Source organism: Oncorhynchus tshawytscha, linkage group LG13 (assembly GCF_018296145.1).
Source record: "Oncorhynchus tshawytscha isolate Ot180627B linkage group LG13, Otsh_v2.0, whole genome shotgun sequence".
In the NCBI taxonomy this organism is placed as follows: domain Eukaryota; kingdom Metazoa; phylum Chordata; class Actinopteri; order Salmoniformes; family Salmonidae; genus Oncorhynchus; species Oncorhynchus tshawytscha.
In genome coordinates this window covers 63,249,951-63,265,145 of record NC_056441.1, presented here as the reverse complement: position 1 = coordinate 63,265,145, position 15,195 = coordinate 63,249,951, and the positions used below count along the sequence as shown (strand labels likewise).

Genomic DNA, 15,195 nt, shown 5'->3' with positions numbered 1-15,195 from the left:
TATTTGATGCAAATGCTTAATTCTGACATGTGTTTATGGCATTTTGAATGCAGTGTTACATTTTGAATGAGATGTGAGGCATTTTGCATTTTGTGTGTGCAGTTTTGGGAATTGTGTGTAGAGTTTTGAAAAAAAGGAGACAGTTTTGAAAACTTGTGTAAGCAGTTGGAAAAAACTGTAAATGACCCTTAAAGTACAGCGGATGAGGTCTGTTAGGATTTTAACAGCGGCTATTACTGTACTTATGTCCATCTATTATGTACATGCAGGCCTTACTCATTGAGGAGAGAGAATGGAGAGACATTTAGGAGCTGTGATTGCAGGGCTTTTTGGTGACTCGTTGGGTATGACATTTGTTTACAAGTAGAGTACATTTATTTCTATGCAAATGTTCACACCGTCTGGATCACGATGAGGGAAATTAGCACAGGTTAATTAGCATAGTGTGTAATGTCTGATGACATTCTCCCTCCATCTGTAATTCTGGCTGACTTAGCATGTGTGTGTGTGTGTGTGTGTGTGTGTGTGTGTGTGTGTGTGTGTGTGTGTGTGTGTGTGTGTGTGTGTGTGTGTGTGTGTGTGTGTGTGTGTGTGTGTGTGTGTGTGTGTGTGTGTGTGTGTGTGTGTGTGTGTGTGTGTGTGTGAGTGACTTGGCGTGTTGCTCTCCCTCCTCTGCAGGGCATCTGTCGGTAATCTGTCCAGTCAGCTTCAGATTTAGAATCACACACACGTTTTGCAGTGCAGTGTTTCACGGGGCCAAAGATTCAATTTAATGCTAGGGAGCCATGTAGTGTATTCTCTCCCTACCTACCTGCCCACTGGACTGAATGAGTGGGCAAAGCTAAAGCTGCAACAGAAATCAATCAGAAAGTATAATTCCCAATGAGGAAGCTGACATGATCACTTATATGATGTGCGGTGTATATTGTGTATCTGGATGTGTAGAAAGGGAATACAATATTTAGGCTACATGAATAATCAGGGATAACGTGGCCCACGCCATGTTAGTTGAAATGATTGAAAAGCTCATGCTCATACAAGCATTATAGGGAGTCATCATGACAGTCTCTGATGGAACAGGGTCCATGTGCCTTTTGGCATTGCCTGCACAAAGGTCTCTGATGCTATCTTACTCTGAGCCTTCAGCATTTCAGACCCTGTTACTTCAGATGGCTCAATGACTATTGGACCTACAGTAGGTACAGATAATGTAGTGGTATTATCATTGTCATCTTTTGTGATGAGCAATGGAGTATTAGTCACTTTGGGTGTGTCTCAATAGTCTCTCCTCGTGCCCTTCCGGCAATCTACACTGACATGAATGAAATGAACAGGTGAAAGCATCCTCCATAATTGATTTGTCTGTGTTCAGATCAGTAAAGGTGAGGAAGCCACTTTAGACTATTGAGATGCGGCCTTCTTTGTACTATGGGTCATGGGGACGACTACTGAGATGCAACCTTTGTACTGCAGTATGGGTAGTGGGGCTCATACAATTTGCTTGTGGAGCTCCTGTTTAGCTAGCTGATCTGTAGCTGTTTCATGTTCTGAGAACATCACTCTTATCAGACATCACAGTCACTGTAAAGAAGGTAAGGCTGCCATGTGCCAAGAACATAGTGCCAGTGTTGCCAGGGTAACGGCGCCTTCAGTTCCAACACACTGTGGTTGTAGTTGTCATGGCTGTAGAAATGTGTGTGGAGCCTTTGGGGTTGAGTGACAGATTGGAAAAAGGGACATCGATTATAGAAATTGAATGGTCATAATAACGTAATTTCTTACAATTTTGAGTACGGCACAGCATTATTTTTTCAACCAGAGATTGAATGTACACTTGACTTGTCTTACACTGTGATGCAACATGGTTGTGTGTTGATGAGGATTTAAGGGCCATACTATTCTGCTCTCCCACTTGTTAGCCGATGCCTGGACACAGCTTGGGCCTCTGATCTAACGTGTTAGGTGTTAGATAACACCTACCGTATGGCACCAGAGTCAGCGTGTAAATGAAGGTCATTCAGTCACTACACATATAACTGACCTACAATCATGTTATAGAGCTGTAACAGTCTACAGTGTTTTGTTATGAATATTTACCTTCTAACACTGTAGGTCTGTTCTATAATTCTTTGTTTATTATTGAGGGGAGAGCAACATTTCATTTGAAATGTATTATTTCACACCGATTTGAACCTGAATGACCTGTGCTCCCCAAGGAGGAAAAGGTTAGCTAAGAGCTGTAAGTTAGTGTTTGGACTCAATGGGCAATTATTTAACATATACTGTAGTGTGCAGCCCTCCATATTCCTACTGTTTGTTTACCACATTTACCCCTAAAACACTGTGTTATTCACCTACAGCTACAGTATCTACCTCTACTGTAACCCTCAGACCACTGTAACTCTCAGACCACTGTAACCCTCAGACAACTGTAAACCTCAGACCACTGTAAACCTCAGACCACTGTAACCCTCAGACAACTGTAACCCTCAGACCACTGTAGCCCTCAGACCACTGTAACCCTCAGACCACTGTAACCCTCAGACCACTGTAACCCTGAGACCACTGTAACCCTCAGACCACTGTAACCCTCAGACCACTGTAACCCTCAGACCACTGTAAACCTCAGACCACTGTAACCCTCAGACCACTGTAACCCTCAGAACACTGTAACCCTGAGACCACTGTAACCCTCAGACCACTGTAACCCTCAGACCACTGTAACCCTGAGACCACTGTAAACCTCAGACCACTGTAACCCTGAGACCACTGTAACCCTGAGACCACTGTAACCCTCAGACCACTGTAACCCCCAGGCCACTGTAATTCTCAGACCACTGTAACCCTCAGACCACAGTAACCCTGAGACCACTGTAACCCTCAACCTTACAGTAGGTTGGCCTCAGAAGTAAAAATCACAGAATTTGTGGTTGCTGGTTTAAGTTGGAGAGCTACATGTAAAGTACATCTGTTGACTGGTCTGTTATTCCAGCAGACATGTGATGTTGTGTGGCTATCCCAGTGCTGAGTGCTTTCCCATCAACTCCACTGAGACAACCTTTCTGGACCTAGACATAGAGCCCCAGTCTTACATATTAAAAAGGTCCATTATCCCACCAGTACAGAATACACACGCACGCACACACACACGTACAGTATATACAGTTGTTACTATCTATCTGTGAGTGTAGTAGTACTGTGGTGTGGATTATAATGACAGGTGGGTAGTAGGTGAGATGGAAAGTAGCCAGGAGACCCAGTCACAACTCACAAGGGAATTACTGCCATCTGCACAGCACACACACACACACACACACACACACACACACACACACACACACACACACACACACACACACACACACACACACACACACACACACACACACACACACACACACACACACACACACAGCAGAGTCCAAAGCCTGCTACCAATTATATTAATGAACCTAACAACACCGGGGCCTGAGCAGGGAACGAGGGCGTCGTCTTAAGACCTCAGCAGATTTGTGTGAAGGCCCTTTGAGTGCAACACTCCCCCCTCCTCCACCCACGTAGACACACACGAATGTGAGCGCACACATACACACACGCGTGCATGCGTATACACAAACACACACACAAGACCTTTCATACTCACTTACACATACACACACCTCCCCTCTCTCCATGTAGCACAGCTAGGTAACAGGAAGGCTAAAAATATCTCCTGGTCATTGGCTAGCCAGTTTGGTCCATCTGCTTCCTAACCCTTAGGTAAAGAACTGAAGAGAGAGAGAGACAGAGAGAGGGAGAGAGAGACAGAGAGAGGGAGAGAGAGACAGAGGGAGAGAGACAGGAGAGAGAGAGAGAGAGAGAGAGAGGGAGAGAGACAGAGGGAGAGAGAGAGAGAGAGAGACAGAGAGAGAGAGAGAGAGACAGGGAGAGAGAGAGACAGGGAGAGAGAGAGACAGGGAGAGAGGGAGAGAGACAGAGGAGGAGAGAGAGACAGAGGGAGAGAGACAGGGAGAGAGAGAGAGACAGGGAGAGAGAGAGAGAGAGGGAGAGAGAGAGAGACAGAGGGAGAGAGACAGAGAGAGAGACAGAGAGAGAGACAGAGAGAGAGACAGAGAGAGAGAGACAGAGAGAGAGAGACAGAGAGAGAGATACAGAGAGACAGAGAGATCTCAGGGAATTAGACCAAAGTTCTCAATTGGTACAACATATATAGAGTACTGTACACACTACAATTACTTAGGTTTAAAAATAAGCTCAACTAGACACCTTAATGAGGCAGTGAATGAATTTAGAGAGAAAGCACGCAGGGCATTCTACGCCATTAAAAAGCTAATTGAAATTGAAATACCTATTAAAACTAATTGAATATGTCATTGAACCAATTGCAGCGAGGTGTGGGGTCCACTTGCAAAACAAGATTTCATCAAATGGGACAAACACCCCATTGAAACCCTTCATGCAGAGTTCTGTAAGATTCTCCTACATGTCCAGAGGAAAACTACAAACAATGCATGCAGGGCAGAATTAGGCCAATATCCACGAATATTAAAAACTCAAAAAGAGCAATTAAGTTTTGGAAACGTCTAAAATACAGTGACCCCCTCTCATATCCCCTCTCATATATTACCAAGCCCTGCAATGCCAAGAGCTGAGCAAAGAAAAGAGTCCCCTCATCCAGCTGGTCCTGAGGCTGAGTTCACAAACCTGTTCTACTAACACACTGAAGCCTCAGGACCAGAACATCCAATCAATCAGAATAAACCAAATTACAACACAGTCAAAACAAAACTACATTGCTTATTGGGAAACACAAGCACAAAGCAAAATGCAGTGCTATCTGGCCCTAAATCGTCAGTACATCGTGGCTAAATATTTGACCATGGTTACTGATCAAAACCTTAGAAAAACCTTGACAAAGTACAGGCTCAGTGAGCACAGCCTTGCCATTGAGAAGGGTAGACACAGGACCACAAACCTTCCTCCCTGTAGAGGAAAGGCTATGCAACCACTGCACAACAGCAGAACCTGAGACGGAGCTGCATTTCCTGACAAAATTTTAAAAATATAAAAGAATTAGAGAGTGTCATTTTCCCAAATTTGAAACCCTTATTCAAGGTTTCAAAGACCTCTCTGATGAGGATTGGCTACCCGTCCTGTTGGGGGAGGACGCAGAGAGCTGTGGGTTGGCAGCGCACTACATTGCTGCCTACCATAAGTTGAGGGACAGTGTCTGACAGACCAATCAACCTGCACATGTACTCTACTGTATGCTTATTGTTATTGTTGAATGTATGGTTATTTTGACGCTTGGTTATTGTTGTTACTGTTGTCCCGTTGACAATTTTTATATTGTATATATCCAAAATAAGCTTTGGCAATATGTACATTGTTACGTCATGCCAATAAAGCAAATTTAATTTAATTGAATTGAGAGAGAGACAGAGGAAGAGAGAGAGAGACAGAGAGAGAGAGAGAGAGAGAGAGAGAGGATGAGAGACAGAGAGAGAGGATGAGAGACAGAGAGAGACACTTTTGTATATTATCTACCTCACTTGCTTTGGCAATGTTAACACATGTTTCCCATGCCAATAAAGCCCTTGAATTGAATTGAATTGAAATTGTGAGAGAGAGAGGAGAGACAAAGAGAGAGAGAGACAGAGAGAGAGAGAGACAGAGAGAGAGGAAGAGAGAGAGAGATAGGAAGAGGCAAGAGAGAGAAAGAGAGAGAGAGTGTGCACACAGTGTTTGTTTTGTATGTGTTTGAGGCCTCAATGAACTCTTACTAGAACATGCTCTTACTATTCTACCTCAGTACAGTTTTGACATGAAGTTATATCAAAGGCTTAGAGGCAGGTGCCCACCTGTAGTTTCCATTAATGGGATGCAGGTAGGGAGGGGTGTATGAAAGGGGTGTAGTGGTCAATGTTTGGGGTGGTGTCGGGGGAATGGGGGTTATAGTACAGCAAAACCTATAGTTTCCCCAAATCCCCTTAACGTCTTCCAATCTGTCCATATGACGGTGAAACAATGTAAGCCTCTTAGTCCTAATCCACAGCCTGTGGGGAGGTGAGTGTATGCCACAGGGCTGTAGATGCTGTCCCTTGGGCACAGATCTGCAAAAAGGGTGCTATCTAGAACCTAAAAGGGTTCTATGCATTTCCGCATAGGATAACCCTTTGAAGAACCCTTTTTGGTTCCAGCTAGAAGTCTTTTGTGTTTCATGTATTATCCTTTCCACAGAGAGGGCTCTACACGGAACCAAAAAGGATTCTACCTGGAACCAAAAAGGGTTCATCTATGGGGACAGCCGAAGAACCCTTTTGGAACCCTTTTTTTCTAAGGGTGTGGGATCAGCGTACAGTACCCTCGACCCAAACCTTAGGTTATGTTGGCTGGCCCCCTGGTGTTGTCGACAACATGCTCCAACCAACTGAGCTGTATTGGAACCACACGTGTTTGTCAGTGTTCTATTTCTGTCCTAATACTTTCCCTTCCACATATTCCAACGTATAGAAGTGTCTCATATTCCAAACTGTGAGTTCTGTGAGAGGGCCTTATAGAAGTGCCTCATATTCCAAACTGTGAGTTCTGTGAGAGGGCCTTATAGAAGTATCTCATATTCCAAACTGTCAGCTCTGTGAGAGGGCCTTATAGAAGTGTATCATATTCCAAGCTGTCAGTTCTGTGAGAGGGCCTAATAGAAGTGTCTCATATTCCAAGCTGTCAGTTCTGTGAGAGGGCCTTATAGAAGTATCTCATATTCCAAGCTGTCAGTTCTGTGAGAGGGCCTAATAGAAGTGTCTCATATTCCAAGCTGTCAGTTCTGTGAGAGGGCCGTATAGAAGTATCTCATATTCCAAGCTGTCAGTTCTGTGAGAGGGCCGTATAGAAGTGTCTCATATTCCAAACTGTCAGTTCTGTGAGAGGGCCGTGTAGAAGTGTCTCATATTCCAAACTGTCAGTTCTGTGAGAGGGCCTTATAGAAGTGTCTCATATTCCAAACTGTCAGTTCTGTGAGAGGGCCTTATAGAAGTGTCTCATATTCCAAACTGTCAGTTCTGTGAGAGGGCCGTATAGAAGTGTCTCATATTCCAAACTGTCAGTTCTGTGAGAGGGCCTTATAGAAGTGTCTCATATTCCAAACTGTCAGTTCTGTGAGAGGGCCTTATAGAAGTGTCTCATATTCCAAACTGTCAGTTCTGTGAGAGGGCCTTATAGAAGTGTCTCATATTCCAAACTGTCAGTTCTGTGAGAGGGCCTTATAGAAGTGTCTCATATTCCAAGCTGTCAGTTCTGTGAGAGGGCCTTATAGAAGTGTCTCATATTCCAAGCTGTCAGTTCTGTGAGAGGGCCTTATAGAAGTGTCTCATATTCCAAGCTGTCAGTTCTGTTAGTGTGACACAAAACACTGTGGGCCTGCATGTTATCACAGAGAGGTTCTGTGGTTATTGTCAGTGTCACATCTTGGCAGACTCAAGGATTAGAGGAGTAAAAATAGCTATTTCTGTCTCTGTGTTAGGTGAGGATCTGACAGGCTGGCCAGGTGGCTGGATGGGGCAGGGTCAGAAGAGCTGAATCAGTGTACACAAGGCTGTAACAACTGCATAATTGTCTTTTAACATAGATATTATTACTTGTAGTCCAGGTGTACCAAGTGTCACGTTCTGACCTTAGTTCCTTTGTTTTTGTCTGTGTTTTAGTATGGTCAGGGCGTGAGTTGGGGTGGGCAGTCTATGTTTGTTTTTCTATGTGGGTTTTTGAGTTCGGCCTAGTATGGTTCTCAATCAGAGGCAGCTGTCAATTGTTGTCCCTGATTGAGAATCATACTTAGGCAGCCTGGGTATCACTTTTGGTTTGTGGGTGTTTGTTTCATGAACTTGAACAAATGTATCGTAAAAGTATCCCATAGTCTTTGTGGAACTACTGTTAATTCCTTTGATTTAAAGGTGTTCTGTAGAGTATGTAGCCCTCCTGTAGTAGCCCTCCTGTAGTAGCCCTCCTGTAGCCCTCCTGTATTCAGATTAAAAGGTGTTCTGTAGAGTATGTAGCCCTCCTGTAGTAGCCCTCCTGTAGTAGCCCTCCTGTAGCCCTCCTGTATTCAGATTAAAAGGTGTTCTGTAGAGTATGTAGCCCTCCTGTAGTAGCCTTCCTGTAGTAGCCCTCCTGTAGCCCTCCTGTATTCAGATTAAAAGGTGTTCTGTAGAGTATGTAGCCCTCCTGTAGTAGCCCTCCTGTAGTAGCCCTCCTGTAGTAGCCCTCCTGTAGCCCTCCTGTATTCAGATTAAAAGGTGTTCTGTAGAGTATGTAGCCCTCCTGTATTCAGATTAAAAGGTGTTCTGTAGAGTATGTAGCCCTCCTGTAGTAGCCTTCCTGTAGTAGCCCTCCTGTAGTCCTCCTGTATTCAGATTAAAAGGTGTTCTGTAGAGTATGTAGCCCTCCTGTAGTAGCCCTCCTGTAGTAGCCCTCCTGTAGCCCTCCTGTATTCAGATTAAAAGGTGTTCTGTAGAGTATGTAGCCCTCCTGTAGTAGCCCTCCTGTATCCCTCCTGTATTCAGATTAAAAGGTGTTCTGTAGAGTATGTAGCCCCCCTGTATTCAGATTAAAAAGTGTTCTGTAGAGTATGTAGCCCTCTTGTATTCAGATTAAAAGGTGTTCTGTAGAGTATGTAGCCCTCCTGTATTCAGATTAAAAGGTGTTCTGTAGAGTATGTAGCCCTCCTGTATTCAGATTAAAAGGTGTTCTGTAGAGTATGTAGCCCTCCTGTATTCAGATTAAAAGGTGTTCTGTAGAGTATGTAGCCCTCCTGTATTCAGATTAAAAGGTGTTCTGTAGAGTATGTAGCCCTCCTGTATTCAGATTAAAAGGTGTTCTGTAGAGTATGTAGCCCTCCTGTAGCCCTCCTGTATTCAGATTAAAAGGTGTTCTGTAGAGTATGTAGCCCTCCTGTATTCAGATTAAAAGGTGTTCTGTGGAGTATGTAGCCCTCCTGTATTCAGATTAAAATGTGTTCTGTAGAGTATGTAGCCCTTCTGTATTCAGATTAAAAGCTGTTCTGTAGAGTATGTAGCCCTCCTGTAGCCCTCCTGTAGCCCTCCTGTATTCAGATTAAAAGCTGTTCTGTAGAGTATGTAGCCCTCCTGTAGCCCTCCTGTAGCCCTCCTGTATTCAGATTAAAAGGTGCTCTGTCTCCTTTCTGTTTCAGACTACCTATGTTCCCCAGAGGAGAACGTTCACATGATCGATTTCACACGGTTCAAGATCCGAGACATGGAGACAGGGACGGTTCTGTTTGAGATCACCAAGCCCCCTGTACCAGGTATGTGCTATGTCGAAACTATCATATTATACAGTACAGATATTAGATACATGTCCCCCATTATAATGTATTTAATCAAGACATGGAGACAGGGACGGGTCTGTTTGAGATCACCAAGCCCCCAGCACCAGGTCAGTATTAGGCCTGTCTGTACTATGTACACGACCGTTCAAAACGCTACAAAACACTACAATAGTCATTTACAGCATTAGCAATGTCTACACTGTATTTCTGATTTGATGTTATTTTAATGGACAAAAAATGCGCTTTTCTTTCAAAAACAAGGACATTTCTTAGTGACCCCAAACTTTTGAACGGTAGTGTATAACCGTTAGTATTTGTGTCCCCTAACATATTCATAGATACATGTTAACATATTCTCTATTATTAGACCCTAGGATATATGACTTGTGGCACTAAACTATAGGTCATAGCCTCTGATGACGAATAGGTTTTAAGACCTACAGTATGTGTGAGCAGCTTATACAGTTGTAGTCGCAGGTTTACATACACTTAGGTTGGAGTCATTAAAACTTGTTTTTCAACCACTCCACAAATTTCTTGTTAACAAACTATAGTTTTGTCAAGTCGGTTAGGACATCTACTTTGTGCAATTCACTGTATCACAATTCCAGTGGGTCAGAGGTTTACATACACTAAGTTGACTGTGCTTTTAAACAGCTTGGAAAATTCCATAAAATGATGTCATGGCTTTAGAAGGTTCTGATAGGCTAATTGACATCATTTGAGTCAATTGGAGGTGCACCTGTGGATGTATTTCAAGGCCTACCTTCAAACTCAGTGCCTCTTTGGTTGACATCATGGGAAAATCAAAAGAAATCAGCTAAGACCTCAGAAAAAAAATTGTAGACCTCCACAAGTCTGTCTCCTAGAGATGAACATACTTTTGTGCGAGAAGTGCAAATCAATCCCAGAACAACAGCAAAGGACCTTGTGAAGATGCTGGAGGAAACAGGGACAAAATTATCTATATCCACAGTAAAACAAGTCCTATATCAACATAACCTGAAAAGCTGCTCAGCAAGGGGAGAAGCCACTGCTCCAAAACTGCCATAAAAAGCCTGACTACGGTTTGCAACAGCACATAGGAACAAAGATTGTACTTTTTGGAGAAATTTCCTCTGGTCTAATGAAACAAAAATAGAATTGTTAGGCCATAATGACCATCGTTATGTTTGGAGGAAAAAGGGAGAGGCTTGCATGCCGAAGAACACCATCCCAACCGTGAATCACGGGGGTGGCAGCATCATGTTGTGGGGGTGGTTTGCTGCAGGAAGGACTGGTGCACTTCACAAAATAGATGGCAACATGAGGGAGGAAAATTATGTAGATATATTTAAGCAACATCTCAAGACATCAGTCAGGAAGTTAAAGCTTGGTCGCAAATGGGTCCTCCAAATGTACAATGACCCCAAGCATACTTCCAAAGTTGTGGCAAAATGGCTTAAGGACAGAAAAGTCAAGGTATTGGAGTGGCCATCACAAAGTCTTGACCTCGATCCTATAGAAAATTTGTGGGCAGAACTGAAAAAGCGTGGGCGAGCAAGGAGGTCTACAAACCTGACTCAGTTACACCAGCTCTGTCAAGAGGAATGGGCCAAAATTCACCCAACTTGTTGTGGGAAGCTTGTGGAAGGCTACCTGAAATGTTTGACCCACATTAAACAATTTAAAGGCATTGCTACCAAATACTAATTGAGTATATGTACACATTCTGACTCACTGCGAATGTGATGAAAGAAATAAAAGCTGAAATAAATCCTTCTCTCTACTCTTATTCTAACATTTCACATTCTTAAAATAAAGTGGTGATACTAACTGAGCTAAGACAGGGAATTCTTACTAGGATTAAATGTCAGGAATTGTGAAAAACTTAGTTTAAATGTATTTGGCTAAGGTGTATGTTAATTTCCGACTTCAACCTCTGGGTTAACTAGGCCCAGTCAGTAATATGCATGATTCATGAATGAATTGCTAGGTCGCCATTGAGAAGGTGTTATTTCGCTGTGTGAGTTGATCATCTAAGGCTCTGAAACAGTGTGTATTCAGAGAGGTACACAGCAGAGAGGCCGCGCTTCAAAACAGCAGGCTTGTTAACGCGGTATCTTTTGTGACACTGTGGCAGCGGGCGAAAAGAAGGACTTGGACCCCAACGGAGGCCGCTTCGTCCGTTACCAGTTCACCCCCGCCTTCCTGCAGCTGCGCCAGGTCGGAGCCACGTAAGTCAGAGCTAAGATGGCCGCCAGGGTGTGTGGGTGTGTAAGAATGGTGGTGCGGTGGACACTCAGTGCCCTGCTGCTCTACGAAGAGGAGACAGATGGGGAGGGCTATTCTCGGAGAGTGAGAGGAGGTGAGAGTGTGTGCATACCTACGTGCTTGCATGCGTGTTTGTGAGTGACAGATACCAAGGAGCCAGGAAGGCTGTACAGTTGGGGGCAGAGAGAGGGAGAGAGAGAAAGAGAGAGGGAGAGAGAGAAAGAGAGAGGGAGAGAGAGGAAGAGAGGGAGAAAAAAGAAGGCAGAGAGGGAGAAAGAGAGACAGAGAGATGAGGAAAATGACATTCGGGCCAGTTGTTATTAATTACTGCAGTGGGCTAAATCTTGGTAGTCTTAAACAAATCTACTTTGAAACCAAAGTATACACCTCACACACATGGTTATGGGCTTAAAAAAAGAAGACACCTGTCCTATTTCAGATAAAAAGTTGAAATGTTTGTAGTTTGCATCCCAGTACTACACTTTATATAGATCATAGAAGACTGAAATATAACAACGTTGTTTGACATAGAATCACCAGAAGTTCGACTGTTTAAAATAATCTTTATTAATTAGGAAATTCTGAAAAATATGAATAACATTCCACCCATGAGGTCAGTGTTTCATTGGACTGCAGGAAAGGGCTACAGAATGGGGGCAGATGAGGAGACATGGAATTATACTTCTGTTCTGCATCAAACTATGACAAACTAATGATGTGTGTACGTGTGCTTCCAAGAGTTTATCGGATCTCTCTGTCCCCCTGTCCTCTCTGACACAGTGTGGAGTTCACAGTGGGAGACATGCCCATCAACAACTTCAGGATGATTGAGAGGCACTACTTCAGAGAGCAGCTCCTCAAGAGCTTTGATTTTGAGTTTGGTTTCTGTATGCCCAGCAGCAAGAACACCTGTGAACACATCTATGAGTTCCCCCCTCTGTCAGAGGACATCAGTGAGTATAGACACTCATAGAAACAGAGACACAGACATAGCACGCATGCATTCATTTCCTGTACCCATACCAGACAGTCCGACACACACACACACACACACACACACACACACACACACACACACATACACACGTTCACTCAAACACACACACGCATTCACTCGAACACACACACTTACACAAGCACACACACACTGATGTGTCCTTGCTCTCCCTTCTTCCTCAGTGCGTGAGATGATCCTGCACCCATACAAAACGCAGTCCGACAGCTTCTACTTTGTGGACAACAAGCTGGTGATGCACAACAAGGCAGACTACTCCTACAGTGGGAGTCCATAGGACCACAGGACCCCCCTAGACACCTAGACCCATCCCAACTCCAATTCAATCCCACCCACCCATGGGACCACGGACAGACAGACAGACGAACGTGCTGACAGATGACGAATGGAGAGATGTATGGACGGACTGACAGGTCACAAGCAACAGGGCTGATGGACAGCCTCTCACACTCTCCGCAGCTTTATTTCTCCAACCAGAATTCCCCCATTGCTTGTTATCGCCTCAATTGCAATCCCCTACTCCAAGTCTCTTGCAATGACCTCTCAACTTATGTTTCTGTGTCTGATAGAGAGTGTTGTAGATGTGTACACAGTCTAGCATACATAAACACACACAGACCTTCGCTATGGGACACGTCTGATGTGGCCTGATCTAGACCAAATAAAAGCACAACAAGTACAGTATGTAAGGGCCAGTAACAATGAATGAGATTGAATGTCTAGTCAGTGTTTTCTGAAGGGCTCAGTCAATCTACTAAAGAGAAAAAGAGAGCAGGAAAGAGAGAAAAGGAAGAGACAGAAAAAATTGAGAGAGAGAGAAAGAGAGATAGAGAGAGGGTCTGCTTATCTGCCCTTCATCTCATTAACATTAAGCTATTTAAACAATAGAGACAGACAGACAGACCCGCCAGTTGTCGGTCGCAGGACCAAGTGACACAGACACACAATTCTCTGACATCCTCAAAACATGTATTCTAGTCGAGCAAGCAGAACCTATATATTTCTACTAGGGTTCAGCAACTTTTTTTTACTCTTAAAGAAAGTCAAAAAAGTTTATTGAATTTCTAATAAATAGCCATTAGCTCTGAATGACTCAATGTCCCTGATAGGAATAGTACTACTGTTTGATGAAGTTCTTTGTCGATCACCATTCCACTAGAAACCAGTCGAATGCCATTAGGGTACAGTAAGTCGTAGAATGGGACAGGTACTCTTTTACAGTGAATGTGTCGTATTTAGGGTTGTAAAATTCTAGCTTTCCCCAAATTCCCTGGTTTTCCAGAAGTCCCGTTTGGAGGATTCCTGCGTTTCTTATTCCAACCTGATTCTCGGAATCTTCCAACCTGGATTTCCAGAAAACTTGGGAATTTTAGGAAAGTTAGTAGAATTTTGCAATCCTAGTCGTGTTTATTTCCGTATACTCATAGTTTTATGTTCTAAAGTATTTTTTTAAATAGCCACTTTGAGGAGTTAAAAGTAGGTGAAGGATAGTCATATAGGAATTCAAAACCAGATATTCATTTTGATATCCAGCACATACTATTTAGTCTCAAGTGATCTGCAGATTTATTTAAAATAAATGTGGTTTTTGTAAATTAAAACAAAAAATAGTGTAAAGTTTAGATGGTTGAAATGCCACTTTGAGAAATAAATATATGTGATTTTTTGGGAAGTCTTGAAATGCGTCTTGTGGTCTTTATTCACTTGATAGGAAGATGACGATATGTGGGAATAGCCAATCACAGTGCATTCGGAAATTATTCAAGACCCCTTGACTTTTTCCACATTTTGTTACGTTACAGCCTTATTCTAAAATGGATTCAATTGTTTTTTTCCCTCATCAATTTACACACTATAACCCATAATGACGAAGCAAAAACAGGTTTTTAGAAATGTTTGCAAATATTTAAAAAATCAAAACTGACATATCACGTAAGTAATTCAGACCCTTTACTCAGTACTTTGTTGAAGCACCTTTGGCATCGATGACAGCCTCGAGTCTTCTTGGATATGATGCTTCAAGCTTGGCACACCTGTATTTGGGGAGTTTCTCCCATTCTTCTCTGTAGATACTCTCAAGCTCTGTCAGGTTGGATGGGGAGCGTCGCTGCACAGCTATTTTCAGGTCTCTCCAACACGTTCAAGTCCGGGCTCTGGCTAGGCCACTCAAGGACATTCAGAGACTTGTCCCGAAGCCACTCCTGAGTTGTCTTGGCTGTGTGCTTAGGGTTGTTGTCCTGTTAGAAGGCGAACCTTCACCCCAGTCTGAGGTCCTGAGCGCTCTGGAGCAGGTTTTCTTCAAGGATCTCTGTACTTTGCTCCGTTCATCTTTCCCTTGATCCTGACTAGTCTCTCAGTCCCTGCCGCTAAAAAAACGTCCCCACAGCATGATGCTGCCACCACCATGCTTCACTGTAGGGATGGTACCAGGTTTCCTTCAGACGTGAGGTATTTCTGTTTTTAATAAACAAAATATAAACTGTTTTCGCTTTATCATTATGGGATATTGTGTGTAGATTGATGAGGAAAATGTTTTATTTAATGCATTTAGAATAAGGCTGTAACGTAACAAAATGTGGAAAACGTC

General features: G+C 43.3%; 1 protein-coding gene across 1 annotated transcript in view; it reads left to right on the top strand.

Moving 5' to 3' along the window:
• The window catches only part of LOC112234741 (protein unc-119 homolog A-like), a 42,134-nt gene extending 27,840 nt beyond the window's left edge, over positions 1-14,294 (top strand). Inside the window, exons 2-5 of the mRNA XM_042296139.1 lie at positions 9,203-9,316; positions 11,463-11,556; positions 12,374-12,546; positions 12,773-14,294. Coding sequence (XP_042152073.1) covers positions 9,203-9,316; positions 11,463-11,556; positions 12,374-12,546; positions 12,773-12,885 — 494 coding nt within the window. The 3' untranslated portion in view covers positions 12,886-14,294. The remainder of the gene's footprint in view (positions 1-9,202; positions 9,317-11,462; positions 11,557-12,373; positions 12,547-12,772) is intronic.
• The last annotated feature ends 901 nt before the right edge of the window (positions 14,295-15,195 follow it).